The following is a 26,964-nucleotide window of genomic DNA, read 5'->3' on the forward strand; positions in this document are numbered from 1 at the left end:
AGACGTCTATGGAACTTCGCATACAATAAAATATAACGAATGCTTTAACGGTGACAGAGGGTTTGATGCAACCGGCCCTTAGTATTGCATCGTCAAAAGTGGTATTTGTTTAGTGTACGTCTCCGTCCTTGTCGGGCTAGAAGCGCGCGCGGATATACACGGCAGCCACGTCGTGGTTGGCGTAGCCGAGGCGCTTGGCGTGCTTGAAGATCTCGTTGGTGGTGGCGGACAGCGGCAGCGACTGCTCGAGCGTCGCCCAGCGCGAGCGCCAGCTTCAGGTCCTTCTGCATGTGCGACAGCGGCTGGTGCGTCGAGTACGACGATTCGATCATTGCTGGAAATATCAAAAAATTGCGTTTAAAAAGGTTTTCAGAATACGGGTCGGCCACAGCTCTGCCACACTATTTGAATAACCTAACCACAAAATTAAAATTTTGTAAAAACCCCCGACCGACATAGTAGACCGATTTTCATGAAACATGGCTAAGAACACTCCCGACTAACTCAGCTTTCAGACAAAAAAAAACTAAATCTAAATCGGTTCATCCGTTCGGGAGCTACGGTGCCACAGACAGACACACACACAGACAGACAAACAGACAGACACGTCAAACTTATAACATCCCGTCGTTTTTGCGTCGGGGGTTAAAAATAGAGTTCACACGTTTACGTACGTATGGAAAAAAATGCAATCCATTCTAATATTAGAAATAAAATTAAAAATTAAAGATTTTTGAATGAAAGTTTCTTACATACTATCACATGAAAGAGCTTATTATAGAATTATAGGCATCTCAAAAATGTTTGTTTTTAATTAATTTAGAAATAATTTAAGAAAAGAGGCAATAAATAACCCGTCCCAGAACCGAAAGGTGGTAAGGCGGGGTTAGAAAGCCGCTGGCTTTGCACTACATCTGTAGCAACCATATTTTTGATTACCTGTAGTACCAGGGCCGCAGATCCGGAAGGCGAAATAATATAAATTTTCCTGCATACTCCATATTTCCTATCACCAGTAGAACCAGGACCATAGAACCAAAAGGTGGTAAGGCAGGGTTACACAGCCGTAGGCATACAGATTAGTTTATGTATTGTAAATAGAAGAAAATTAATAGGGTAGTATTTTATTTTTGCTTAAATCTCATCTAACAAATTTTCGTTAAACTGTAAATAGTAGAAAAATGGTCCGATAATGGAGTTTCACTTCTTACTGTACCTCCGAGTACAAAAGAGAGAGAAAAAAAGCGGCCGTCCTACTCGCACTTGGCGTGTTTTTTTTCACATTACCTATTCGGTACAACAACACATAGTTAAGACAAAGTTATTGGGTACCTAATGCAGACTTGCATTAAAGTATTACAATAGATAGTTACCGTAAAGTGGGGTTACATTGATCAGTTTATAGTTTAAACTTCTCTAACTTCTAAATTGAATAAAAAAAAATGGGAACATCAACTTTTTTTAGTCTTTCGCTGCTAAAAATCTAGAAAGGCTAACAAAATAATGTACGGAGAGAAAAAAATGACGAAAACTAGGATTTTTTTGGTAATCGAATGTAACCCCTTGCAGAAGTATTTTATCTCAAGGAAACATAAAAATCGTTTCTCAAGTTCAAAAGTTACAACTGTTTAATGCTATTTTGGGGTTACTTTGATCAAAGACATAAATTACCATCTTCGAAAAATCAACTTTATTTAAGATTGTCTCAATATTTATCACAAAAAGAGATCAAATTGTCAGCCTCAATAAGTACCTTGACATAATACACAATAATCAACTTTGTGTAAGTATGGTCAATTTAAAGGTGACCACAGACACCCCACAAACTAAATAATTAGTAATAAAATGCCTGGTTTGAATTTTAACACAAAACTCAATACAATGATATTCCTAAACATATTTATGGCAAGCTAATATTCACCGTGAACCTTTTACTTTAATACCCACTAAGTTAGTTTAGAAGTTATTTGAACATGATAAATAGCGATAAACTATACTTACATTTTGACAAGAGATTTGCACTGCCCACGACCATACTTGTTCACTGCGTTAGTGCAACTAATGGTAGTAACTATCGATAGTGCCAACGCCGTTAAAAACACCATAAGGGGTTCCTGTTGTACCGTTTTGGTACGGAACCCTAAAAATGGACAGATGCGTTGGGACTTGGGACATGTAGAATTTTGCGTTTAAATATAAAACGAAGTTTTTATCAATGTAACCCCAAGTATCAAAGTAACCCCAGTAGTAAAATATGTAGTTTTTATATATAATGGAACAGGGACAAAATATCCAAATATTTGATATACTCGTATCTGCCACAAGCCACAAGATACCACAAACTTATACGAAGTATATTTGCAGTTGGTGACAATATAGGAAAGGAATGTTTCCAGTAAGACTGGTAATTTACTCGGTATTATTGGGAATATTACTAGTAAGATTGGTAATTTACTCCCCGAGGCACTCTACGAGTTTTTGTAAGTTTTATGATGGCGACTTAGTAATACATAATTAAAAAAATAACCATCGCGTGTCATAAAAATCACAAATTTTGTATATTACCCGGTTTTGGTAATATTACCGGTAAGATTGGTATTTTACTGGTAATATTCCCAAATGGAAAAATACTGGTAACGAGTATTTTACCGACGACCCATCACTAAGCTCGGTCAGCTATTTATGGACAAATCTTGGTACTAATGCTGATACACTTACACGTGCGAAAAGGAAAATTCGTAACTCGTGTTGATTTAAAACACTCCTGTGCCCTTCGGTCGTGTTTTAATTTATCGCCACTCGTTTCGAACTTCCTTTTTTACGCACTTGTATCGTAATGTACTATTATTCTATTCTATTCTAAGATGTAAACTAGCCAATGGTATCAGCGCCTTCAGATCAAAAAGCCAGCTTACTTCAGGCCAGCTCGGTCAGCCAAGGGCAGGGTATGGGATTTCTTAATTTTAAAAGATAAAACCATGAAACTTTATATTTTAGCACTTGATATGAAATCATTGAACATCTTGATAACGGATAGGGATAGGGATAGGGATAGCGATAGGGCTATCCATATCGCTATCCCTATCCCTATCCCTATCCCTATCCCTCTCCCTAGCTCGATAGGGATAGCGATAGGGATAGCAATAGCGATAGCGATAGCGATAGCGATAGCGTTAGCGTTAGCGATAGCGATAGCGATAGCGTTAGCGATAGCGATAGCGATAGCGATAGCGATAGCGATAGCGATAGCGATACGGATACGGATACGGATACGGATACGGATACGGATACGGATACGGATACGGATACGGATACGGATACGGATACGGATACGGATACGGGTACGGGTACGGGTACGGGTACGGATACTGATACGGATACGGATACGGATACGGATACGGATACGGATACGGATACGGATACGGATAATATGGGTATCGTTAGAGGGATACGGATAATCGGTCGGCGGTCTCTTACAATCAATGTGCTCTAAGACGATCGTTGTTTGCTTGCTTGAAGATTACGTTTGCGATAAGTATAAGCAAAATGTAAATTTTTTTAAGGGATAATAGAAAAAAGTACTTTTTACCCACCGATCATAGTGTCGAAATACGGGCTATGTGGGATGTTTATAAAGGTTTCCCCAGTGTATATAGAATTACCTACGCTGTGGTCGATGTGTAATATGTGCAATCGAAATAATCGCAGATAAATATACCTACAGAGAAACCGAAGGATCTAAATGAAAATCTTAATGAATACTTTTATTACGCGGGCGAAGCCGCGGGTAAAAGCTAGTAAAATATAAAGTTTTATGATTTTGTTTAGTAATATTTACGGACCAACTATTCCAACTAACTACACGTTTTTACATTCTTTCGCAAAAACCCAAATCAAAAAGAGCGAGAAAAAGTCTGATCCTTTTTTAGTCGATATGCAAGGAGTCATGTTAACACTTGCGACAAACTATGCCTAGGATGGCTAAGGAATCAACTAGGTCTAGCATAACTTAGCGATATACATTAAATTTAGACACGAGTGAGCTACCTACAAATACTAATGACTTACGTATTTGTTAAAATATCATCCAAACACTGCGAGTTCTATAGCCGAGCACAGCACTTCAAATACATAAATAAAAACTTTATTATTAATTACCTACTAGTCAAGGGCGCAATGTTCTAAACATAAGCTTTAACGAACTGTTATTATATATATATTTATCATTTATTTATAGTTTTGTTCAAAAAGACACGATATTTTACACAAAATCATTGTAATTATTGTGAATTTTACATTTAAATATTTTAAATGTTTCTTTTTCCAGTTTTAAGAATAAAATAAAATTAAATAGTATTTTATGCAACTGGTGGTTAAAAGAGGTCAAAAAAGGTGAGTGGCGTGGGTAACAATTTGAGGCGAAGCCGAAAATTGTTAATAAAGACGGCAGGCCTTCTGCTAGTGCCGCCTAAGACTTAAATTACTCTGTCCATAATACTTTAATTAGTTTAATATATATCTCTTTATACGATTCCTATAGCGTCATCCTTTTCTTGTCAACGGCAGTTGCAGCCACGACATTTCAGTTTCGAAAACGCGATGGTGAGCGGCAGCCATACGTGCGAATGAAAAGTCCCATCGATGTGTCTCGCACCAATGTATGGCCGCCGCTCACCGCTGTCGCGCTTAGACTAATGTCGTGGCTGAGCCGTAAGGATGAGATGTGAACTAGCCAGCGGTGTCAACGCTGACACATGGAGCAGATCCGCCTGATTCCTCAACCGGCTAGGTCAGCCGAGGCCTTCCGCTAAGACCGCGAGTGACACTCCGCCTACAACTTGCAGTAAAGAGTTCATAAGATTTGATTACATAAGATGTGGACTAACCGGCATTGTCAGCGCCAGTACATCGAGTAGATCAGCTTTGTTAAGCCCAACTCTGTCAGCCAAAGACAAGCCCTTCTGCTAAAGCCGCCGGTGAGATTTCGCCTACAAGTTGCAATACGGAGTTGATTGTATTTGAACACATACCTCTGCCCTTGAGGATGAGATGTGGACTAGCCAGCGGGGTGAGCGCTAACACATCGAGCAGATCCGCCTGGTTGAGGCCGGCGCGGTCCGCTAAGGCCAGGCCCTCCGCCAGCGCCGCCAGCGACACTCCGCCCACGACTTGTAGTACGGAGTTCATCTTGGAAGCGTTGCCGATGTCGCCTGGAACGGAGAGGGACAAATTTACGGTACCGTTTATAACAACTTAGATATTAAAGTGAGGCCGGTTGAGAATCAAACAATATCTGAATGTAAAAAAAAATATCTTAACATATAAAATGCTTCAAATCTAACATATTACTTTTATTCAATAAAAACAAAATAAATAGAATAAAATGAACTCTTTATGTAGAAATATGGGCCCAGTATAATAACAACATTATTCAACGTTCCTGTATTGTTGAACATGTTTCGTAAATCAAGTTTTTAGATCAATATATAAACATAAACATGCAAGCTTAAATTAACCTTAAAATTAGGCTCAACGGCGTTGCCCGCTAACAGTGAAAAAGAAAAAAAAAGTAATACTACTACTACGAAACAAAAATATACTACAATGACTAGAAAAACTTATTTCAAACCGCACTGTCTCAAAAACGAGCGAAATCTTTTTCATGCCAGTTCAATTAAAAGCCTGTCACCCCGATTCGATAGACGCTTCACTTGGCTCCGTAGTTTTGACGCTACAATGGAATACGTGTCAAAATCGAACCTAGAGATTAGTCTTTTGTTGAGGTCAATGTTTACGCCAAGAATGAATGGTGTGGTAGAACGACTCAATAGGATCATTATGGAGAGTTAGTAGTGTGGCCAAGATTAAATGGTTTAGTAGAGCGATTGTAAAGCACAGTGCGGCATCAAATCCGTGAGCGGGCAAGCGCCTGGGCGCGCATCGGAGACGTGGACCACTACCGAGGTAGAAGGAGTTCTTGCTCATGGCCTTGAAGCACGACTGGCAGTCGTCGAACAGCGACCGGTCGCCCGCCGCTAGCACGATCAGTGTGCCCTCTTCTGCTTGGGTTTTTGAGCCTTGGATCTGAAATTAACAGGGATTAGGGTTAGAAATTGATAAACAGCATGTCTATTACTTAATAAAAAAAATTATTGTCTTCCTTTTGCGTGAATATGCTAAAAGCAATGATGGCAAGTAACGAAATTTAAAATTTATAATATAGTTGCTCAAATTAGAGTTAGACAGTCTGATTGGGCTATCAAATATTTTTTTGTCAAGAAGTGCTCCTTGAGTAGGTAATTACAAAATCGATCCGGTAACAATATAAAAGTTCTGCTTTGTGTGTGTGCGTCTCTGTGTGTAAATAAGAAAGACAGAGAAGGTCAAAAAGACCTTGGCCAACTCCATGCCGTCGTTTGTACAAAAAAGTAGCATTTAACTAGAGAATCATCTCAATCTTCGGTGTCTGACGCCAAGATCCAATTAGTAATCGCACGACAGCAGCTTCGAATTGTAAATATTATTCACCTGTGCTTCCAAATAACGACCACCTTTTCCTCCCACAGCTTCGACGATATCGTGGCTGGTGTCGGCATCCACGCTGGTCATTTCTACGTAGCCCTTGCCTTCGAGCGATGGGCAGTGGAGGACGCCGCAATTGCCGAAGACCATCTGTAATTAAAAACGACAAGTTTTTAGTCCAGTATTTTATTTTTGATACAATTTTTTATCCCTTTTCCTTCAACAGCCAATAAGTACCGAGACACTCGTAATTTTAATAAGCCCAAACACAAATCTTATTTTTTTCTCTGGTATCCATTATCACATCATTTAGGTGGTGTCTTAATTAGGTAATAAAAATAGCAAGATATTGAAAAATGTATAATATTTTTAAGGACTTTCATAGCCTAAATACATTTCATGTACATATTACATAACTCGGTATTTCGGTAAAAAGTTAAAGAGCTTTCTGAGCGATATGTATACGGTCGCTGGATGTAATCGTCGCCCATGAACACAAGCAACATCAGAGGGACTTGTAAATGCGTTAGCAACATTTACAGTGGGAAGACGCTCGCATTTCTTAGTGGTTTAAGAATCTTTAAAAAAAGACAATCTTTTATTCTTTGCAGAGGTTACCTAATAAATTTGCAGAGAGCCTTTAACGTTAATATAAGATGAGAGTACCTACACGTGCTTTAACAACTCAAATGAGACATACTCCTACACACAACTGGCGAGTGTAGACTAGACACAGAGCACTTAACCTAGATTACCTGAGCCTTTATCGCAGACGGCATAAAATATGCGCTTTGCCATATTAACGTTATATGTAAATTATATAGTGGTTTTACGATTACTATATTTTAGATAACACTTTATGGGAGAGTGATGCAATATACTTTTTATTAAGGTAAGATAGCATAGCCTACTAAGCCGTGTTTTATGCCCGAGATATTAAACATACTAGACGGGTGAATGAAAGGTTAATAATTAACCTTTGTATGTCTAATTATTATACATACAAAAAAATGAGTCCGGTCGTGCACATCCACTGTGTCTCAGTTCAATCGAACAAAACTAATGTAGGTGTTGGTTTGTGGCATTCTTAATAGAAGTAAAGGATGTATTAAATATGTAAGTATTAGGACAGGGATTGTCTCCTTCACAGTGCTGACTCTAGCAAAAAAATATAGATCGGACGAACAAATCGGCAGAGCAGAAGATGGGACTCGTAATCGATTAAAAGCGACAAGGTACAGAAATCATCACACATTTATGCCGGTGACTGTAAATATTGAAATACATTTTCTTTCGTTCAATAACGAATGAATAGATATGATTAAGTCCACTTCGCCAAATAGTTATTTAGTCCACAATACCGGAAATAGGCGGAAAGGTTACCCGGTCACGATATTAGCTGTTATTCTGATGGACAAAGCTGCCATTAGTTTATCGGATATAGGGCAAGGCGCCCTGCCGGCCGAGCCCAGGGCTTAGGCACTCCCTGGCGGTAGTCATTTCAATATCTACGGACGGAAATATACTAACAGTCAAATCGGCTACGGTATCGTCACTGTGAAGTTCGTTTGAGAACGCTTGTGACGTCACAATAAATCAATTTTTATTTGCTAGTTTTAGTTGCAAAGCTATTACGAATGTTTTTTTTAATGTTGTCCGTTTTTTTAATATTGTCCCTTTTGGTGGCTCAACGGGTGACCCTTATGGCGTTATTCATAAACGCTTTATAACCCTGAATTAGCTATGTAATAATACTTTATCTATCGTGTTGACTAATGTATTCCTTAGAAAGGGACCAAACACTTCTTAACTAATCAGTTCAGGAACTTATTTTATGAATAAGGGGGTTGGTTAGGTTAGTGCCTAAATGCATTTTCTAAGGGCGAAGTAATTTTCATATCTTTGAATATTGTACGCAAGTAGAGTTTTAGTAAACTATCGCTGCGTGGACAATCCAATTTACCTATACAAAACATTCAACCCTATTGGGAAATAAGAATGGACACATTAAAATGTCGTTACGCGTATAAATTGTTACCAAGTTACAAACATTTGTGACGTTATCTGGGTAACCTTATTGTCGGTGGCGCTTACGTCCCGCCTCGTCGTTTTTGTACACGAACATCGCTTATAACGCCGTAAGCACCATCGATAATAAGGTCCCTTTACCCAGATAATGTCACATTTATGTTCTAACTCGCAACACAACAATTATTCTGCAATTAAGAATAAGTCTCGCGTTGTCATGTAAGTTACACTTTTACAACTGCTAAGCCAATTAAGTTGCGCTGACAACTTGTGTACACTTGAAGGTATTTATAGTTTGTGCGCACTCACAACAGACAAAGTTGATAATGATAATTAGTACTTTGAGAGTTGAGACTGACGTCAGAAGAATAAGCAGCATTTATAAAACATTATGAAGCATAGTTCACAGAAGTTTGACAAATAATACCTGCATCGCTCTCAACTATGACGCTTGGTTGCTCCGATTATTGGCGTGAATGCTTATTCATAACATAAATATGTTTTTAATTTATTAATGATAGGAAACACCTACTCAGTATGAATAAAGGAGAAAAAACATTGTTTCCATTATTGAGCAGAACTCAATCAAAATTATAAAAAGTGTGGGACGCGACATTTACACCGTGTCCAATAAGTCCGAATACTCACATTTTACCTAAGTTCTAAAGATATAGGGATCACAGGCCATCAAATTCTTATTTAAACAAAAGAGTATATTCCTCTTAATAAAATACAAGCACAAAGTTCATGAAATTTCCGAAGTGTCTAAGAAAAACAAAGAGGTAAAGTGCCAACAAAATACTTGCTCGGCACGCAGGTGACGAGTTATTTTTTATAAGGAGAATCTGTATGTGATAAAACAGACGCCACGTGTCCAAAATAAACTATTATGGGTACCGAGGATAGATAACGTTCCGGACAACTAGAAAAATGTGCCTAGGTTCCAGAGCTCACCATCGGCCCAGGTGTGGGATGCAGTATGTAAGCGAGGTAAACTACCTTCAGTACTTACAGATAAAAGCGTTAAAATCAACGTTTTTTTCTTTAAAACCAAGGTTTTGGAGAAAAAAAATGCCTTAAAGATAAAAAGGATGCTTGGGAATGAGTATCATGTGCCCCAACAAGACGCACCTCCAGCACATTCGGCAAATGGTATTCTAGCGTAGTTTCAGACTATTTAATTTGGCAGTTTTTTATCCGAAACAGGAGTGGCCACCCAGGCCTCCAGGTTTAGGCGTATTAGACTATTTTGTATGGTCATACATGCTTTGAAGACTAAATTTTTATAAAATCATAAACCTAGATCATTTCAAAAAGATTATTGAGAGTATTTGGGATGAAATGTGAAGAAAACGGTGCGTGCCGCGTGTGATCCGTTTGAGAAGCGTTTGAGGCTGGTAAACAAGTTAATGCTGGAGTTATTCCAAAACATTTGATGTGAATGTAGTAAATAAGAGTGCCATTCATAAAATATAATAATAATGTAGTAACTATTTGTTCATTTTGTTTTATTGGCTATTTGTGCTGTATTCAAACTTATTGGACACGGTGTACAATATTCCATTCTCGTTAGGCTGTGATTAATTTCAATTGCAAAAAAGTGCGTAGGTAGGTGGACATTTCAAGTTCTTTTCAATTTACATTCATCGAAGTTGTATTGCATTAAGTAGATTCTAATCAAAATAGGCAAAACGTCCGTCATTTCGAAAACATAAATTAAATATTTTTGAACTGGAAATGTTTGTTCTCAGTCTATGGACAGACATAGACATAGATATTTAATTTCTCTAGAATTTTCAGAGTTTAAATTTTTCCACGTAATTACTTTTAAATCGGGACTTAATCGCGTATCACTACATGTTAACCCTTAATTTGGCAGACATAGAAAACATTAAAAATACCGTTTTTTTTGTTGAATACTATTTTTGTGGGTCATAAGGAGCCCCGAAAAAATAATGAAAAAAATCACAATCTTTCAGTTTTTCAGGAAAATTATGTTCGGTGTGGCGAACACTGCCAGCTAATCAAGAATAAAAAGTGCGAAATAATTTGCTATATAAATTTTAAGAAACATGCAAATTTATTTGTAGAAAATGAACATAAAAGTATTGTTTACACTTTGTGTGTCCTTTGTGTACTTTGTGACCTCAAAACTGGACCTCCTTCGTAATGTTGACACCGAACATCCCGGTACTCTTGGAGACGGTAAGGGGAATGTCCTGGAATTTAGGCGCTATGTTATGTCAAATGGGGTTTTATATGCGGAAAATGTGCAAAACTTCTTACTGGGGTTCAACTCGACAAGATTATGTTTACCCCACTCGGATACCTGCTCAAAAGAGGCCTCGACTTGAGACACAAGTTGCATTCTGCATAGCAAAATCTGCTCACGATAGGCATTTTCACGACCTGTCTACTGTCTATCACCTGTGATGTCATCCGCATAACAATAGATATTGCTAGTTACTAGCATATCATTGTTATGAAGGATGAACAATAGGGTGGAGCGAAAAAACACTTTTCTGGAATTAGCAAACCTAATAGTTATCAATCAATGCCCCTTACTCTATGAAGCCTTTGTGCAAATTTTCAGCTTTTTAAATCAACATCTTCTGCCTCCGCATTAGGGTTGAAATTTTGAAAATCTCATACAAACCTAAAAATTCAACTTTCAGATAAAAAAAAAATTTCGGCAGTATTATGTTTAGTATATGTTATTGATACATATCATTATGAGAAACTACAAAAAGTTGCGAAAATAGCGTCAAGAATCGCCAAAGTTTGTCTAGTTTCAGTACATTCGCCAAAATAGCCGCTAAAATACTGAAAATTGGCGATTTTTAACGCTATTTTCGCAATTATTGGTAGTTTCTTGTAATTATATGTATCAATAATGTATACTGGACATAATACTGCCGAAATTTTTTTTTTATCTGAAAGTTGAATTTTTAGGTTTGTATGAGATTTTCAAAATTTCAACCCTAATGCAGAGGCAGAAGATGTTGATTTAAAAAGCTGAAAATTTGCACAAAGGCTTCATAGACTAAGGGGCATTGATTAATAACTATTAGATTTGCTAATTCCAGAAAAGTGTTTTTTCGCTCCACCCTAATGAACAAGGTCGGTGATAGGATAGCTCCTTAGGGTACACCACCGTTAATGGGTCGGATTTCTGAACATTGATCGTCGATGAAAACTGAATTGCTCCGCCCAGTTAGAAAGCTGGCTACCCACGTGCAAAGCCCTTACTGGGAGCCCGTACGAGGGGAACTAGGGAAGATGCGTCTTTATGCTAAACTCTATCAAAAACTTTAGGTAACGATATCTAGGCTAACCGCCAGAGCTTCTTCCTTTGTATCAATGGCGGTGGCCAAACTATGAGTAAACTATACCACAAGATCACCAGCGCCACGACCATGGCGGAAGCCGTATTGCCGGTCACTATAAGCTAGTGCTCTTCAGGTACGCTAAGAGCTGGTTATTAACCATCCATTACCTTGGAGAGAAGAGAGATTCTCTAATCTGGGCCTCAATGGGCCGATAGTGTGCAGGGTTTGTGCGATCACCCTTCTTTGCAATTGGATGGACTCAAGCAGTCTTCCAGGATGACGGGCATTTACCTGAACAGTATGAAACCGAAAAAGATGCGTTAAAACCGGGATTAGCTCCGCAGCGCACGTTTTCAGCACAATAGCTGGTATAACATCAGGCCCGTTGGACTTATTGACATCGAGGACAAAAATTGCACGCCTAACTATACTTTGAGTGAAGCGAACCTCGGGTATGGATGCCTCACAGCGCGGGTTCTGGTGTACGGAGGCCAAAGTATTTTTGGGGAATCTTCCCACTTCCCCTAAAATACTTTGTCCTCATGATGAAGAGGGGTCTAAATCCTCGCTGTAGGACCTTCCTGGTGCAAAGGGCATCCATCGCGGTTCAACACGTAACGCGGTAAGAGCACGGGTAGGTACTTTTGCATCGGGATGTGCGTAATTAGGTTAGAGTTAGCTATTCATTTTACGTATTCAGATGTAAGAGTAATGTAATTTACTTTTGTGCTCTTTTGCGAAATAAATATTTTGGTATAAAGTCCACCGATTAGTTGGCAATGTTCGTCACATCGAACATGCAAGCCTGGAACTTAAACACTGCGTAGCTGGCGGTGTTCGCCACGCCGAACATGCAACCAACCTACTATTTGACTGTGAAGATGGCAGTGTTCGGCACCTCGAACATGACTTTTTAAGTGCCACTGTCACTAAATTAAGACTTACACTAAACTAGAAACTCTTTAGTTCGATTCATTACCTAATTGGTAACCGATAAATATCGTTTTTATTAAAGTGATACCATAAAAATCTAATATAATGTCATAAATAACTAGATGATTTTTTTTTTTTTTTTTATGGGATAGGAGGCAAACGAGCAGACAGGTCGCCTGATGGTGATGGTGGATACTTCGCGGTTGCCGTCTTGCTGCGATTTTGCGTGCACTGCTGGCATACAAATATTGCGACAGTAATGAATTAATTTTCTACCAATTAAAAAAATACAAATCTACAATTTGAGTCAAAAGAAAAATAAACAAAGATGAAAATGCGTCCAGTAGATTTTTTTGAAATGTATGTTCGCCACAGCGAACACTGTCCAATTAAGGGTTAAACTGACCTCCAACGTTTCAGGGACGTTGTCCCCATGGTCTCGGAGATTTTTTTCCAAGACATGTGTAATAATCGTGAAAGTTTATTTTTTCCGCGTGCTGAACTTTAAAAGGGTCATGTTACTTGTGTTTTCAGAACGATGGGTTTATTTCCGAGCATTGCTTCTAATTCTGCTCCATCCATCCAAGTGACTGGAGCGGCTACTCGTAATAATGTCAATCAATGCACACAAGAGTTATACCTACACGGCATAACAATAAGCAAATGCGTAATGTAAACGAACCAGCTAATGTGAAGGTGAAGGTCGAGCCGACCTGCGCCGGTATATAGGTTACTGGGACTTCAGGATACTTGAACTCTGGTGGAGAAGGCCAAGTTGGGAGAACATTTTGTACAATCTGATGAAATTGACAATTTGACTGTGAGGTAAGAATGGAATTCAAGAGCACTGGCTTGTAAATTCCACTATTTATATAAATTTGTAATTTTACTTTTGGAAACCTGATGAAATTGGAATTATTGAAAAATAAATTGGCAAATTGACTGTGCCGGCTAGATAACTCTTTGGGATCAGGATCAAGTAAGTCTAAGTCAATATTCATAGACATATGTCATGGCCCCAATGTTAAGCTAGGTTAGATTTCATCACTTTCAGTATGTTGACGAGCAAGAGGGCATATGTAGGGGTACAGTTTTATCTCGCTCGCACGCCGCAGCGGCATACGGACCCGCAGTCTCGGGTAATGTGAAAGGTAAAGCGTGAGGTTGAGCGGCGAGGCGACCTTACCCGCTATATAGGTTACTGGGACTTCGGGAAACTTGAACTGTGACGGCGTCAACGGCGGTAATTAGTGGGTTCCTTGCTGGTCAATAGTGGATAGTCTCATCCAATTGAGAGAGGACTGATAGCTTTCGGTAGCAATGCTAGTCTAAAATAGACATGGCCCTTCTACAGGTCTCATTACTTCTCGAACAAACGCTCATACAAATGCAGAACAGGTTCGATAATTACAAAGATTATTTTTTACACGATTTATTCTAGAATTCATTGAATTTTTAATGAAAAAAATGGTGTTATATACATGTGCTTTCTATTGGTTACTGTTTCCGCGGACGGACGGACGGACGGACGGACGGACAGACAGACATGGCGAAACTATAAGGGTTCTAGTTGACAACCCTAAAAATGCCTTCAACGCCTTCATTTTTAACTTTGGATTAGCAGAAACGTCTGCAATCGATGCCACTTGGCTTAGTGGTGAAAAATGTCGATGGCCTGGGCTGGGAGCTGGCCATACAAATAGACCACTTGACACCCCCCCCCGGGGGCCTGGGCCTTTACCACGTGACCCCCCCCCCTGGGCACGAAGCTGGATCCGCGCTTGGTATGTAATTATTGGTACCTCTTTAGCTGCCTGTGGGTCCGCCACACAGGAGAAGGTGATGTCAGCCTCTTCGACCACGTCGCACGGTGTCACCGCTACTGTGGCTCCTACTTTCTCGAAGTCCTTGCACTGTAACAACAATAATAACAATGTCAGCATGTTTAGCAAGAGAGTTTATTGGCTACTGGCCACTAGAGCCAAATGGACCTTTAAAAGTTGGTTGGATAAAGCTTTTAGAAGACATTATGGTTAATATCTCAAACATCTGCCTAACAAATCTAACAAGTACGTATTCTGTCTAAAATAATCAAGAGATTTTGAACAAACTGAACTCTCTAACTATATATTTTCTAACTACGTCTGTTGTTGTTTCTTTGTAAGTCATCTGTAAAACGAAATACACAGTTCTTATATATTTTTATGTTTGTAAAGACTTACAACTTTAAATAGTCAATATTTTTATTAAAAAACATACACAGCCATAAGATTGGTAATCACGCCATCTATGAACACCGAACCGTCCCCACAGTTTGTCCAAACTGCCGCTAGATGTCGGCGCGCGTTGCCCCGCGGCGCGAATCGATACGAGCCGGCTACGTCAACGACCGCCCGGCCGCCGCCACCGCCACGCGAGAGACGCCATCTTGAAAATGGCCGCTTCGTGCGAAACACTAAAACCCAACGAGTCATCAAACGTACAACACTACCAATTCCAAAAGGAGTTATAAACCTACATATTCATACGTTGTTACTTCTTTTTGGTTGAGGTGTTTAATACAATGCGATAGGATATAAGGTTTGTTGGAAAGCGTGGTAACGGTTTGCATGCGGCACTCAACTCGGAATTCGCGAGGGCTATGAATGATTACGACATATTATGTATCAATGGTCTGTTATCTCTGTCCGATAATACGGAAATAGCGGGCACGAGACAGAGGAATATTATAAGCCCAGCAGACAGGAGTAATGGAGTTATTTGCATTTTGATGACCTGCCAGCGTTCACTAATATTAGTGACAGCGTTTATAGATACTGTTATTAGAACTATTTTAGCCGCTTAGATATTCTACTCAAGACGATTGAGCTATTATTTAGGTGTCTACATGAATCTGTAAGAATATTAAATTAAAAACATCCCAAGGCACGCCATTATTAAGATGAATCTTCCGCTTTTACCGCAATGCGAAGCGCATGCAAGTCGAAACAACTTTGTTGGAATGCTATGCAGCTATTTAAACTAAAAATATAATTCCTGGTTACATAAACAGTTAATTCTATGCAGTATCCTCCTCAATTAGGTAAAACCCCCTCAATCAGTAGTATCAGTACATAAATAACGCTGCAGAGTAGGAAATAATGTAGAATAAAACTATGTACCTAATTTATTTGAAAATAAACGTTGCACTCGGGGTCTTTAACAATCTATTCCACATTTCAACCATATTGATGTCCCTCAGGCCTTGCGCCGTCTGTACCGTATAATAAGCATATACCTCTTGTAAATACTACAGTTGTATGGGTTTACAGTTTCTTCGGTTAGATACATTATGCGAGACTAGACAGAGATATTAGTAGTACAGTACCGATAAGAAGGTCGCGGTTATCGTCGCGAATATTACAGGATAACGTATCGATTTGTGTCGAGCCGACTGGCAAGCTATCGAGCCGTTATCACGTCGAAACCTGTGATTATCAATGACACAGGGTCAGGAGAGAATAAGGGGAGGCGGCGTGTCATGAACCCACAGGACAAACTTCTTGTAAAGACCATAACAGCATACTCCACAAAGATAGCGCACAAAGAAAGGAATGCCACGAACTGATGAAACCAGTTGATGAACAAGCATGTTGCTGGTGACTTCCAGCGGTCGCTTGCAAATCAAGCAATAAGCCAAAAGGAGAAAACAAAATGTAAAATAGAAGCAGACTTCAATATCTGTGGATAAAGACGGTGACAATGGCCATAATGTAGAATCATTCTTTATAGAGGTATAATAAGAATCACGACTTATTCAAGAGAGCACGACAGACAAAATTAAGACCACCAGTTTCTCCTCGTCCTAGTGTGCACAAAAATTGGTGAAATAAACCAAGAAAAGTTGACGGCTTTAGACTGTCTATCTTCAAGGCCACGTAGCAAATGATGTCCTCGAATCGTCGTAGAGGTATAAAGTGTACACAATAACCCGAGCTAGTACTAGGTACTTATCTCGCTCAGCAACTCCCAAGCCACAGGTTGTCTGTAATTTCATCAGAGGATGAACATATCGATTTCCCTAAAAAGCGATTACGTAGGTATTTCAAAATGTTTACATCACGTTCTATCAGGCCGATCGTTAACAAGTTGACGATCAACAAAATGGCGTTTACAAGAGTTTGCGTCTGGTGTCAACGAAGGTCAATAATGTTTGCACAGATGCCGTGGCTGCTCGATGAAATATAAGTGTTTTGCCTTCAAGTGTTAGTGTTAGCTTGCCTTCCGAAACTGGACAATCTTACTATTCTTACTCGGTTAGAGAAACCTTTTTAAGCCCAAAATACTTACAAATTTATCATGCAAATTCTAAAAACCTAAAGACAGTTCTGTCTCTATGAATTTGCAGGCTTAGGCTTAATTAGTTAAAGAAGTACGGTACCTACGGTTAGCAGAAGTGTGAATACAGGGCTTTACTAGACAGATTGACCGGGCTTAAATAAAAGGTCGCTGAAATCCGATGAAAATAAACGAGCCACCATTCGTCTCGTCTCTAGGGGAAAACGTATGTTTAAAAATGGGGATCTTTACACTCATGGATCCTATTAGCCATATCCAATGTGAAGACCGCCTTAACAATGCAATGTCAACTTTAACAAAGCTTTAGTAATATAATGGCATCTGTTACATAAAGTGATGCTTACAAACCAAAGACCTGGTTAAGGTCGCCGAAAACCAGTTGAAACAGAAGACGATCTGTTCATTGTAAGGACACAGTTCACAGACACAAGGCGCTTTATACATTTGCAAAAGTCACCTTGTCATGTTGTGAATTGACATTTGTGTTTAACCCGCGTTGGTATGTTAGGCGTTACGTTACGACAATGTATTGAACCTCTATACATATATATATATTGTAGGTATATACTTATGTCACAGACATTGCCATTTTCGATACGCAGAATTAATTTATCGATTGTTTTCGATCGAAATCTAGGAGAAGCTATTTATCCTGAAACCATGATGAATAGGGTGGTCCAAAAAAAATTTTTTTTTATTGTTTGAGCTCCACATGGTTATTTCTACACGAAAACTTATTAAAATCATGTTGATGTTCATCATGAAATGTTGAGAACAATCAGACTTTATTTAGAGGTCGCTCAAAATAAAGCAATAATGCCATACTGAAATGTATGAAATGAACTTGACTAAAGAAAAAATCTTACATGGAGGTATTTTAATGGTTTAATTATATTTTTCCCTATTTCATTAGAGCTAAATAAAACATGAACCGGGCAGTTTGCAATGTTTTAATTATTTCGGTTTTTATTTTATTATAGGAGATATCCAATTTTAAATGTATCTTGAGCGACCTGTAAATAATGAGCAAATGGGTTAAAATTTGGTACATAAACTACTAATTCATAATAGAACAAAGGGAACCATGTGGAGAAAGGATTAGTCATATTTATTTTTTTTCCATACAAATGTGGACCACCCTAATGATGAACCCCTTTTCCGCCCTTCGAAGCCCGTTTATGGAAGATAGCGGCTTTTACAAATTTAATATCGATGCCAATGTATTTAAATGTAAACAAGCACGTTTCGTTACATATTATGTTACGATGTTATGAGCTTTTTAATATGCTGTAGAGCAAGAGCAAAAGAGCTCACAACCTGACTTAAGCCAGCCATTAAAATGATCAGGAATAATTTTAACAAGCAGCGGTGTCGTTAACCCACGGCGGCCGGCGACGGAAGTTGGCACACCAGGGAAAACCATGCAACACCAGTTAACCGACCATTTTTCAATTTTATTAAAAACCAGTAAGGACTACAGATTATCAATAATTTATGGTACTAATCATAGGCCATTTTGAAGACAGACAGACGCAATGCAATAAGGTGCGCAGTCGGTATGATGACACACTAGCTTACAGAAACATTAAATAAACTGTAAAAATAGCAAACAAGAGTTCTTCGCAACAAGAACGAGTTGAAGACTACAATATTCATGAAATTAGTGTCAAGGTCATATGTACATAATGGCAGCCGGCGAATCGATCACCGTATCGTATAGGCTAAAGCACTGTCATTACTTGGAAGTAATGATAATGTATGATAGCCCCTGTAAATAAGGAACGCTGTTCATGTTTCTCTCGCATGTCTAATATATTGAGTGTGCCTTTTTGAACGCATAGCAACAAGTCTATAAGAGAGAGCATACAATTAATAGGTACCTAAATCAATTTTAGCAATGAACGCTGGTTGCCTAGGTAGGTAGCGGTGGATATGGAGAGGTGTGAATCGCATACATAAAAAAGTGCAATGTGAATCTTCAGATTAGAAACCAAAAGCGGACCACGGATACTCTTACGATGCAACCGAGGAAGCTAAAAAAGACAAGGAACAAGTAAAAGGGTTAAACAGGTTAAAAGGACATTACAAAAGTTAAGGAAATCTAGTGCAAATATTTAGACTACATTCTTATGACGGGAAACATATTTTTAGTTCTTGAGACTTAAATACGAAAAACGGGTTGCGAATGTACCAGAGTCGTTCTTTTGAAATATTGTCCACAGAAGTGACAAGTGACGTTTTTTTACTAAATCATTTAACCCAAAAATATGTGTATCCTTCTTTAGCAACGGAGCGGAAAAACACGAAGGCCTCAGAGCGATCAAGGGCGAGGAACTATGACCCGCAGTGGGGCAGGTTGACAAATAATAGGTGTCGTTGTTGATAAACCTCGCGTAGTTGTTACATAGCTCCCAGCGGCAATTGTCGCTAGACAATGAAACAAAGCAATTGAATAATGAATAGAATATTATTTCCGAGGATTCCTTGCGATGTAAACAGCTATGTTCCGTGGCCTGGTTTGTGTCAGTGGGCAATATGTATTCTGTTTATTATTAGAGTTCCCATAATTAGTATATGTCCTTTTAAGCAGTTGCTCAACTGTAAATAAATATACTTAAATAAATATTATAGGGCATTCTTACACAGATTGACTGAGGCCCACGGTAAGCTCAAGAAGGCTTGTGTTGTGGGTACTCAGACAACGATATATATAATATATAAATATACTTATATACATAGAAAACATCCATGACTCAGGAACAAATATCTGTGCTCATCCCACAAATAAATGCCCTTACCGGGATTCGAACCCGCGACCGCGGCGTAGCAGGCAGGGTCACTACCGACTGCGCCAGACCAGTCGTCGAAGATTTCAAGATGTTAAAGCTAACATACCTACTTATATCAAACGACAGAGGATAGGCGTGGGTCGTGGGTCAGACCACAATTAAATTTTTAACTTTAACTGTTGAATAGGCATTAGGTTTCTATAGGATGGAATTCAAATGCGAGAATTGATGAACAAATGTATCTGTCAGAACAGAACATTGGTTGTTTTTGCTTCGCTTGCTCGTAATATCGTAGCACACAAACAACATGACAAAGGTGCCCTTTAAACAAGAATATATTGTCACAACGCCGTTCGGCCCTTTGTATCTGACCTTTACCGGTACACTTTATGTATCTTGTGTCGTTGTAATACTTGTAATAAGTACTGAATATACCGTTGCAAACAATAGGCAAAGTCGATTGCAGGCAGGCAAGCATGGTCGCGCGATAAACGATAAAACGTCAGGCCGTCCTTTCTGCACTATTTGTAAGCGCGATAGGGACGCACCGATGCAATAAAGTTTATCGAACTCGTGTGCTACACCCGCAGGACTCCCACAACTCCAACATATACCGCTTTACCGCTAAGCACCTGCTCTTTTTTTCGTTTCCCTAGCAACGGCTCCACAAAAATGCTAATAAATGTGATGCATATCGAAAGAGGGGTCGCGGTCCTTGGGTATTATAGAGGCACAACCCTATTGTCAACGATTCTGTTTATTTATATTATTGCGAATAAGCTGACAAGTGTGAGTTTTGACTTCTGACCGAGCATTGTTATAACTCTGACGTGTTACGTGATTAATACCTACCTACCTAGACACTGAAGACTCTGGTTTTTCTTTCGTATTTGACATCTATTCTATTTTTAAGTTTAATGTTGAGAAAAGCTGTGCAGGTATGGCTGTATATAAAAGTAATCTTAAATGTAGCCGATTCAATTATTTCGAGGTCCGACGTCCGAGGACTAACGATAACGATAACCTCATCAAAGAACCCCACTAAATACTGGTATTAAAATGAAAATTGAATAACCGTAGTAACCGTAAGATGTAATTTTATTTGTATGTATGACACGCTGGAATTAATAAGGCACAGCACAGACGCTCGTCCCATTTTTGGCGCCCGTCCACGATGGCATAAAATATCACTAATACGTTTAGACCGGGATACACGCTTTCTTACCACGCGTCGGTGACAAATGAGCCTTCGGCAAACGGACACTGAAACTATTTATGGTTCCCACTCCAGCGTTACTAACTTTTACTAGCCCGACATTTTGTATTGGGGTAAAGCCTGATCTCAGCTAACACATAGCCAGGGACCTCTGATAACCTTATTGAAACAGAACACACTACATGTATGTACCTACAGCAAAGTGGGTTTAATAAAGATTATATTTAAAGTTGTAAAATGTCAAATCATTTCCTAGTGATGGGTTATAAACAAGCCATAAAGAGAAGGATATGGGTGTGGAGGAGTTTCCGAGACGCCAAGAGAGGCGAAAATAACAATCTTACACTTTTTATCACTAATTATGTAATACAAAACAATACACTTTGGGGCAGTCGTGTAAAAATGCTGGTAGTACAAAAGTACAAGTAAAGTTTGACAAATTTGCGCATCATTGTGGATACGATCTAACAACCTATCCATAAATAAATACCGATTAATCTCTTCTTCAATCGGTGTATAATTTACTTGGTAATTAAGTTTTAATTGAGGTCTTCAGAATTAATTGATACGTCGAACTATTTGCCGTTGGCAGTGTTCCCGCGTTTCAGCGAGACTGAAAAACTCGAACTTTGTAAATAATGCATATTCAGGGTCAGTGACTAAGCGAGTTCTCGAAGCAATTTACAATACGTTTTATACATTTAGGTATTCGCCTCTGTTTACTAAGAGGTCTTCGATCCATATTTTCATACCCCTAGGGTTTCTATTTCAAAAATCCTTTCTAACTTTTGCAACATTAACAATATATTTATAATTTAAAAAGCTGTCTGATCTGTCTACTATCGATCTGTCGTTAAGTTTCTGTACGTTTGTTACATAACCAAACAATTCTAAAAACAATCTGTTCTCTTCTACAATGAGAATTCATATACTACCGTTAATAGACATAACATAACTGACATAATGCGTGCAAATTTTGTCCAAGCAACACGACTTCCAATTTTTCTCCTCCATTTTAGAGGGTTTCAACAATCTTAAATAAAATACGATACATAATCAAAAGTCACAGTGGACCAGTACAGTACTTATGAAACTTCGAAAATCACACAGGTTAGGTGACCAAGTGTTGAAGCAAATCGTCAAAATAATGTGTAGCATGTTGCCACCCGTCAATTTCGGAGCGGGCGGCGGCGGCGGCGTCAGTCGCGTGAGACTTCACACGTGACGATCGTGCTATGATTGCCAATCTACAAGAAACACATGCGGTGGGAAAAGATGGAATTGAACAAACGGCGCGGTTTATCTTATGTTTAAGATTTAGAACTCCGCAAATTTTCATTCGAAGAGATATTTATTGGACATTTTAAGTACGCGAATAACGAAATCAAAACAATAAAAAGTACTCTCGCCTGTATTCTTAAAAAGCATAAGTAGAGCGCATGAAACTTATGATTCATGATTCAGTGCCACTCTTATCAATTAAGGGGTTGAAAGGAAACGAGATTGTGATATTACAGAGATAGGATGATTAGGCAGCTACATCACATCACATACCATAGTTGATGTAAAATACATGGGAGGAAAGGGGGTGGTGAAATTCGTAACCAGGAGGCCGATTTTTGAATCTCACGGCGTTCGAATTCAGAAAATTGTCACCGAAATTGCCTACTATTTTCAGTGACAATTTTCTGAATTCGGCCCCCAGTCATCACACGGTGCCAAATCCATACCGCAAGTTTTTCCAGTACGAAAGACACATTCGTTTCAGACATAAACCATTTCTTTTAACGGATGTAGCCGCTATAGGTATAGCCTCGTGGAGTTATTTTTTACGGGTCGTAATCTACGCTAATTACTTCGAGGTAATGAGGAAAATTAAGAGGAAACAACAGCTTTGCGGTTACTGCATCGTAAACAATAGTTCCATTGCTTAGACGTTGGAGAGAAAATAATTGACTGTTTTACAATAAGTATATTACGCCAAGTGGGTATATACGGCCGAGTTGCGAGCCAACGAGGCCGGGAATCCGTTTTCAACTGTATAGTGCTTTTCTCAAACATACAATGAAATAAAAAAAAATGCTCTAAAGGACAATATTTTATAAAAAAAAGTTACTTTGCAGGCCTAGGCCTAAAAAATAATATGAAATCCCTTTACAGTCCTCTCGAGTTTGTACTTCCCAGCCCATTTTAAGGAACGTAAAGACAATATTTCATTTGTTTGAATATACGCTTCCCAACTAACTCGGGGTTAAACATTTTTGTACGAGTGTATATTTTGATTATTTGTCTTTTTCCTTCCTTGTATTAAGAACTGTACTACTACTACTGGGTATTATTATGCAATCGAAATCGAATGTACATACATTGTTCTTAATAAACGGTTTATGCGCATTAACGCACCCATCAAACCCTGAAAATAGGCCACCCCACAAATACTAGCGACAGAATAAGAGAACTTTCTAGACGCAGCCGCAGGCGGAACGAAGGAATGCGTTTATCCAATCGAAGACGGTAGATACGCCAAACAGGATGGTGCTAAATATAGGGCACACCTGAGCGACCGGGTCACTGCGGACGTGGCCCAGTCATTGATAACTAGTAGACTTTAATGCTAATAAGAGAGCGGCGGCTGGTAAACAACTGGATAGCCTCGTGGCGGGCACTTTGGATCTGAGATAGCGGCTCTTTAAGGCTATCAAAATGTAGGAATTTAGGCACCTGAAACCAGAGATTCATTCGGTGTTAATGCATAAACAACATGGAGAGGCGGAGAGTCTCCATGAATTGCTATTTTGACGAATACATTATATTTCACACAAAAACAAATAATTTTAATGCCTTCATACCCCTCAAAGTCAATCATGACCGATAAGTCCTATGTAGGCAGTCACGACAATTGTAATGAAAAAGCACTATTTTTATTACTCGTCACAAAAATGGAACATAAAAGCGTTGTGCCAATAATGCCAATATGGATGGGTAAAGTTTAAATTGCTTCTCTACGGGAGTCCCGACGCAGTCCATGTGCTACTGATCAGGGCGCGTAGACAAGTTACCAATCGTTCACTCTCCTTAGCGTATCGTAACTAGCATTAGTGCAAGAGACAGTTGTGTTTCATTCGTTGCGGAGCATACCATTTAACATCTTGTCTACGCAGTCAGAGTTCGCATGTATCCACTCAATCTATCAATGCGGTGACGTAGAAAGCCACTATAGAAAATGGCTTCGCTAAGTATCCATACACCTAAATATATTATGTACAAGATACAGTTATACTTTATCTAGACAAGTTTTTCATCAAAATCAAGTCTTAAAGATCATTGAAATGATTCATCAGCGAGATGTGAATCTAATATTAAATGTTTGTTAAATAGCTATACAGCATGCTTTCAGCAACGTTATCTCCCGTTATCAATGTTATCATAGACCTGGTTTTATCTCAAAGTTTTACTAGCTGAGCATTTCTTTTTTTTTTGCCAATAATTTTTTTTTATTGTTTTAGGGAATTTTAGGTCAATTGTACTCAGAATCACGAGTACTTTCAATCTTACTGGGAGACAAAAAGTGTCCCAGAATTTCCATACATTTTTGTTACTTTCCTCTTTTGTTACCCCATAGAACATGTACGGAAAATGGTAACAAAATAAGAAAAAATCGTATGGGACAATTTTTTTAAATACTAGGATTGAAAAGGCTAGTACTTCTGAGTAGAAATAGCATTTTTTTTTTTCAAAAATATCACACTTCATAAAAAAAGAAATGCTCAGCTGTGCCTGTGTTTACGTCATCACCCAGCGATTCATACTGCGTAGGTGCATACGAGTATGCCCCGATGAATACTGATCGTTTAGATCAAGCACCTGATGATACTAACGTCCATACAATTATGAGATTAGTGTTACGTAAGTCTCTCGTATTGATCTTACTTCCGAGCTGGGAGCGAGGCAGCTTACCTAACTTAATTTGTGTTATGTAACGTGACAAATAGACTGAGATCTAGAATAGATTGTCTAGGTGAAACAAACAAATTACATTTAATTTAAATGACAGGTTCATGTTTCATCATAATCAATTCTTTGAAGTACACATGGGCCGAATATTCGGTAAATATTCGGTATTCGGCATATCGGCAAGTTTTTCAATGTTCGTATTCGGCCGAATAATTCGGTTGCATTGCCGAATATTTAACCGAATAAACAAAGTAAATAACTAATTAAGATCTTACGTATTCCATTGGATAATAAGCTCCTATGTTAGTAGCTTTCTAAGGAACTACCTAACAATGCGTCAAAATATAAACACAATTGTTTTGTAAAAAGTTTAAAAACCGTAGTTCAAGAGTTGAGAAGAGTTCAGAGTTGTTTTAACTAAGTTTTAGTTATCCACTAAATCATAAGAACATAGTTGTAGTAGTAGTAGTAGTAGTATAGTATCAATCACTTTCATAGTTTTAACAGATTAACATATACAGCTTTAAAACAGAGGTTCAAAGGTTCGAACTTATCCGGCTATAAAATCTCTTCTAGGCTAACCTTAGATTAGATGAGAGGAACATAAAATAATGTAGTATGTATAACCATTATCAATAATTTCATAGTTTTAATCTTAACATTCGCTTTAAAAATATGTCGTAACCGAATATTCGTATTCGGCAAAGTCCATATTCGGCCCATCTCTACTTTGAAGAGCCTAAATTATTGTCCCGACACTTATCCCTTACGATTATCTTTCAGTTCACCTTAAGACACGACAATGAAAGGAATATTTTATCTATCCAGAAGTTTTAGAACTCAAAGCTAAAATTGACCTCTGTCTACTGTTTGACGCTTCCAACTCCATGTAAGTACCATCGGCAACACTGTTAGCTGTAAGTACATTTGTAATCCTTATTACAAAGGCATAAAGTTTACCGATGGTTAGTTAAGTGTGTTGCTTTTGCTGTTTGTACCTCTACCACCCTCTACACATGTACGAGTAGTATAATTCCGCGTAGCAACTTTGAGATCTGAGCGAGTCGCCTAAATATTTCTACCATTACGTACACCTAGGGCACACTTCGGACATTGGCGATCAAATCAAATATATGAAAGAGGCGCGTTCCTAGCACACATTCTATGCTCGTGTACGTGAACGCGTACCAAGCTTGTATGAGTGAGATATGACAGGTCGACTGTTTGCGTTTTTGACAGGCGGTAACTGTGAGGTAACCGAGAGGGGGTGGGCGGCACTTTCAGCGGGGAGCGGGAGTGGCCATACTGTACGATAGTACTCTTTATTATACTGTGCCTAGGGCTAGTTGCATCAACCACAGTTAACAGACATATCAACGTCGGGCAGAAGATGGAAATACCCACACAGAAAAATTTAGCGCCGCGTATTAGACGAGTGAACGTGGGGACGTTTACTCACTGAAAAAGATCCTCGGAAATGGATCGAAACATGACGAGCGTTATTTTGACTTGATTAAAACGTGAGTCACCCGCTTAAAACATTTTTAATATCGGTAACAGACGGTTTGGTCACAAACCACATATATACAGACTAAGCCACCCCGTACCACAAAATGCGACTGTCAAAACGAAACTATTGTTTGAAGCCGAAATTGATAGATGTCGCTCATAGTCCCATTTGGCACATATCTATATTTAATAAATTTGCAAGCCTTGTCATCCGATACATCCGTCTCACGTTTTTCTCTTCAATCATTTGACAGGTGGAACTGACTAACTATTTATTTTTATGTAGGAACATCGAAATGCCTGACACGTAGTAAAAGCTAGATGATACCGAATTTCGGGCAAATTG

General features: G+C 38.7%; 1 protein-coding gene across 1 annotated transcript in view; it reads right to left on the bottom strand.

Annotated features, from left to right (window-relative positions):
* Positions 1–26,964, bottom strand: part of LOC125236197 (putative oxidoreductase GLYR1 homolog) — a 103,668-nt gene that overhangs the window by 2,259 nt on the left and 74,445 nt on the right. The window contains 6 exon segments of the mRNA XM_048142908.1: positions 83–251; positions 253–334; positions 5,031–5,210; positions 5,961–6,084; positions 6,529–6,672; positions 14,615–14,725. Coding sequence (XP_047998865.1) covers positions 137–251; positions 253–334; positions 5,031–5,210; positions 5,961–6,084; positions 6,529–6,672; positions 14,615–14,725 — 756 coding nt within the window. The 3' untranslated portion in view covers positions 83–136.

This window comes from Leguminivora glycinivorella, chromosome 18, assembly GCF_023078275.1.
Source record: "Leguminivora glycinivorella isolate SPB_JAAS2020 chromosome 18, LegGlyc_1.1, whole genome shotgun sequence".
Lineage (NCBI taxonomy): Eukaryota > Metazoa > Arthropoda > Insecta > Lepidoptera > Tortricidae > Leguminivora > Leguminivora glycinivorella.